Below are 3,968 nucleotides of genomic sequence, written 5' to 3' on the forward strand. Positions count from 1 at the left end.
GCTTAACTTCTGTCTCGCTAGCTTGCCCTGCGCTCTTCCTTCTGACTATGCTGTCTGTGTTGAGCGCTCAGTGGATCTGCGCTCGACAGTGCAGCCTAGGCGGAGTAGTCGAACGCAGATTCACTGAGCGCTCAACACAGACAGCATCGTCAGAAGGAAAGTTGATAAAATAAATTACAAATGTTGTATTGTTCGATACATATGCGTACCGAACCGAAAGCACTGTATCGAACGGTTCAATATCGATACGAATATCGTTGCACCCCTAGTATCCAGTAACCATGTGACTGAGCTGTGCAAATAAACATATTGTTCCAAGGTCAAGTTTGTAGTGCATTTGTGGAAGTTTGCGTTGTTATTATTGTCTTTTGGTAAGTATTGTAAAAGTGTTTATGTTTATCAGTCCTTTGGTGGTAGTGAGTTGAGCGTTCTGAACCAGAACCAGTAACGTGTGATTATGGCTCCAAACAATTCTTGAAACAATGACTGTATTCAACAGCTGATCCATCAGGATTGTGTGGTTGTATTTATCTAGCAAAAAACAAATCATCACTAAATGTTTCCTCCTTATTGTTCCACAGTGTTGTTGCTGAGAGATCAGATGAAGAAATCAGGTTCTGTGGGAATCTTTTCTGCGCAGCAGCAGAGAGAGAACAGCAGACAGGAGAGAAGATACTGGAGCTGTTATCATCAGTGTGCACATACAGAAGACTCCCTCTTAAAGAGAAATGGTGTGATTTCTCGATGGACCTATACGCTTACGACACAAAAACAGGCTTGAGTGTCCTTCCATCATTACAGTCAGTTTTCCAGTCAGTTCCTGCAGTCTGGTCCATAAACATCTCACAGAGAAAGACCACCATCCTCCTGGAAGTGCTCAAACTCCAACCAGAGAAGAAACAAGTGAAGCTGACAGGCTGCTCACATGAAGAGAGTGAAGCGAGGAGTTTCCTGCAGTGTCTGCCTTATATCTCACAGCTCAGGTAAATGAATTCTACTTAACATGATTGCATAAGAGAACATCTCTGTTGGGTCTGCGCTGAGCAGGCCCGCTGGTTCAGACTTATTCCTGTGAACAAAGCAAGACAAACAGTTTAACTGATTTTTACTTGCTAGCAAGGGGAGGATCTCAGAGCAACCTCTTTGCCCTCGACCTCAGACGACTTCGATCCCAGTTTACGCTTGTAGCCTTTTTATTGAAATAACACGACCCCCATTGTAAACCTCATGTGGTCTGCCGTAAAAGTTAAAAGCCCTGTGTGTGTGTGAGCGTGTGTGTGTTGTCTTCCTGGTGATCACAAAGGCATCATCTCCCCTCACCCCTGTATATGGCTTAGCTTCCCCTAACGTTTTGCCATATACAAACACAGGTGAGCCCACAAAGGGCAGGAAGTCACATTCCTTACATAGAATGTGACTGCAGTTAACAATATAGCCCCCTTCACCATTCAACAGGCTAAAGAAAACAATAGAAACAAAGAATGTCTTTGATCATGCAGTTTGAAACAAGAATTACAAATTTAAGTACAATAATGACAGCATTTAACAATTCATTCTAACAGTCCCTCCTTTTAAACAAAGAAATATATGAGGGTTTGTTTTGTTTTTTTTTAACATCCATTGTGTTTTTTTCATGCTATCGTGAATATTCCTTTGATATTTCCATATTTCCAACTATTATTTTCACATGGTTACTTTTTTAACATTGGGTAATCGTTATGTATCATTTGTTATTTATTTGTTTGATATTTTCGACTGCTTTTTGTGTTTTTAATTGGAAAATTAGTTTTGTATTCAGCCCTGTGTTTGTAGTCAAAAGAAACTTGCAGTTCAGTATGAAGTGATTTCACACATAGGATTGGTGTTTGTGTTGTGAGTCAGTAACAGTCTAAAAACAATGTTCAGCTCCTCTGGTGGAAGTTGGCTTTAAAATTGACTTTCATTATATACAGGACACACATGGAGTCCATCAGTAGTGTGTGGTTGTTCTTTATGCCGTTCAGATCAAATCATAACTAAATGTTTCCTTCTTATTGTTCCAGTGTTGATTCTAAGACATCAGATGAAGACACAACAAAGTTCTTTGGGAATCTGTTCTGTGCAGCAGCAGAGAGAGAACAGCAGACAGGAGAGAAGATACTGGAGCAGTTATCATCAGTGTGCACATATCGAACATTCCCTTTTGGGAATGGAAACTTGAATGAGCTTTTAAAGAAATATCAGTGTAATTTCCTGCTGGATCTGTACTCCCATGTGAAATTTAGAAGGAAAACAGGCTTGAGTGTCCTTCCATCATTACAGTCAGTTTTCCAGTCAGCTCCTGCAGTCTGGTCCATAAACCTCTCAGAGAGAAAGACCTCCATCCTCCTGGAAGTGCTGAAACTCCAACCAGAGAAGAAACAAGTGAAGCTGACAGTCTGCTCACATGAAGAGAGTGAAGCGAGGAGTTTCCTGGAGTGTCTGCCTTATATCTCACAGCTCAGGTAAATATTTTAAAAATTTGTTTTTCTTAGTACAGTTGACCGAGTACCCCAATTCCCCAAAAAAAAGGGTGTGCAGGTTTTTAGTCATCAAGGTCATCGGTAGTTTTAAGAGCTTGAAAAGAATGCGACTTAATGTCTTTTGAAGATGTTTCCCCTCACATGCAAGAGACTTTTTCCGCTCACAGACTAAGATGGAGAGATCATTACTATGAGGTGGCTGTAGCTCTGGTGGTAGAGCAGGGCATCTGCTAATTGGAAAGTTCTTGGGCAAAATGTTGCTGTCTAATCCATCCATTTGAGTATGAATGTCTGTGAATGTTAGATAGTAAGCGCTTACAAAAAGAAAAGTGCTTTGGTTATGTCTTGTTCTTGTTCTGACTTTAATCACCACCAATGCCCCATTCCCATACTATTTATTTAGACTTTTGTGAGGGTTTTTTTTCTTTAGTTTAAACTGGCATTTAAAGGATAAATTCCTGAAAATAATTTAAAGTGTGATCATTTTGATTAAGTGATTTATGAAAAAGTAGAAAAAAATATTGTTGTATGAGGATTTTATTGCAGATTTTGTGTGTGTACAATTTTGTATACATGGTATGTGGCACTACACCAAAAATAATAATGCAATCAAATCACTTTTGTTGCTCATCTTGGACATGTCCAAGAGTCTAATCACCACCAATGCCCCATCTCCATACTATTTATATACTCTATTCCAATGTTTGGGACCTGAAAACAGGGTTTGCTCTTTGGTTTCATTCTATAATACTGGACTTATTTTTCTACAAAGGTTTGAACTTCGGGAGTGTTTAAACAAGAGAGAAAAGTGTGAAAATATTCATGCCTGTCTGAGAGAACAGCCTAAAGTGTGTAGTGAGGGGTTTTACAGTCTTAAAACATCTATAATAATTGTAAAGAATAAAGTTCACAGATTTCACCTATCGCGGGTTATTTTTAGAACGTAACTCCCGCGATAAACGAGAGACCACTGTATTTAGTTTTTTTGTAAATTTTTTCAATAAATACTTAATAATTCAAATGTTTAACTGGTATTTAAAGAGTACATTTCACAATTTAATGTTTGATCATTTTGAAAAGGGCTCAAGTTGGTTAATTCATTTATGAAAAAAAAAAGCTGAAAGAAATATTGTTGAATGAGGATTTTATGGCAGATTTTGTTTGTGTACCTTTTTGTACACAAAGGTGTTGAAAAGGTGCACATTTTAAGGAGGGCACAAGGGTTAAACCCTGATGGGGGCTAACCCTTAGTAATTGGTCATTGACCCACTATTAGTCAATTGCCTAATCACATGAACCAAGGAGTGAAAAATGCATGGGTCATTACCACCAGATTTTTGGGGTGAAACCACTGCGAGACCTTTTACCATCCTATCATCGGACCTATTAAGATTGCCTGACGCATGGTGTGAGTCGGAGAGAAGCACCTGGAAAGGAATCTCAAGACTGCATTGTAGGTGGTTGACA

At 39.0% G+C, this 3,968-nt stretch overlaps 1 protein-coding gene across 1 annotated transcript; it reads left to right on the top strand.

Annotated features, from left to right (window-relative positions):
• The first annotated feature begins 274 nt into the window (after window positions 1–274).
• On the top strand, window positions 275–3,028 carry LOC113018424 (uncharacterized). Its single transcript, XM_026161489.1, has 2 exons — window positions 275–983; window positions 2,043–3,028. Exons 1-2 carry the CDS (start codon window positions 745–747, stop codon window positions 2,485–2,487), a joined length of 684 nt encoding a protein of 227 aa, XP_026017274.1. The 5' UTR covers window positions 275–744; the 3' UTR covers window positions 2,488–3,028.
• Window positions 3,029–3,968: the final 940 nt, after the last annotated feature.

Source organism: Astatotilapia calliptera, unplaced genomic scaffold (assembly GCF_900246225.1).
Source record: "Astatotilapia calliptera unplaced genomic scaffold, fAstCal1.2 U_scaffold_81, whole genome shotgun sequence".
Taxonomy (NCBI): domain Eukaryota; kingdom Metazoa; phylum Chordata; class Actinopteri; order Cichliformes; family Cichlidae; genus Astatotilapia; species Astatotilapia calliptera.

What these genes read in the sequence shown, in the direction of transcription:
- LOC113018424 (XM_026161489.1), top strand. Translation starts at nt 745, where the DNA reads ATGGACCTATACGCTTACGACACAAAAACAGGCTTGAGTGTCCTTCCA. An exon ending in CCTTATATCTCACAGCTCAG is followed by an intron (nt 984 to 2,042) that starts GTAAATGAATTC and finishes TTATTGTTCCAG; the next exon opens with TGTTGATTCTAAGACATCAG.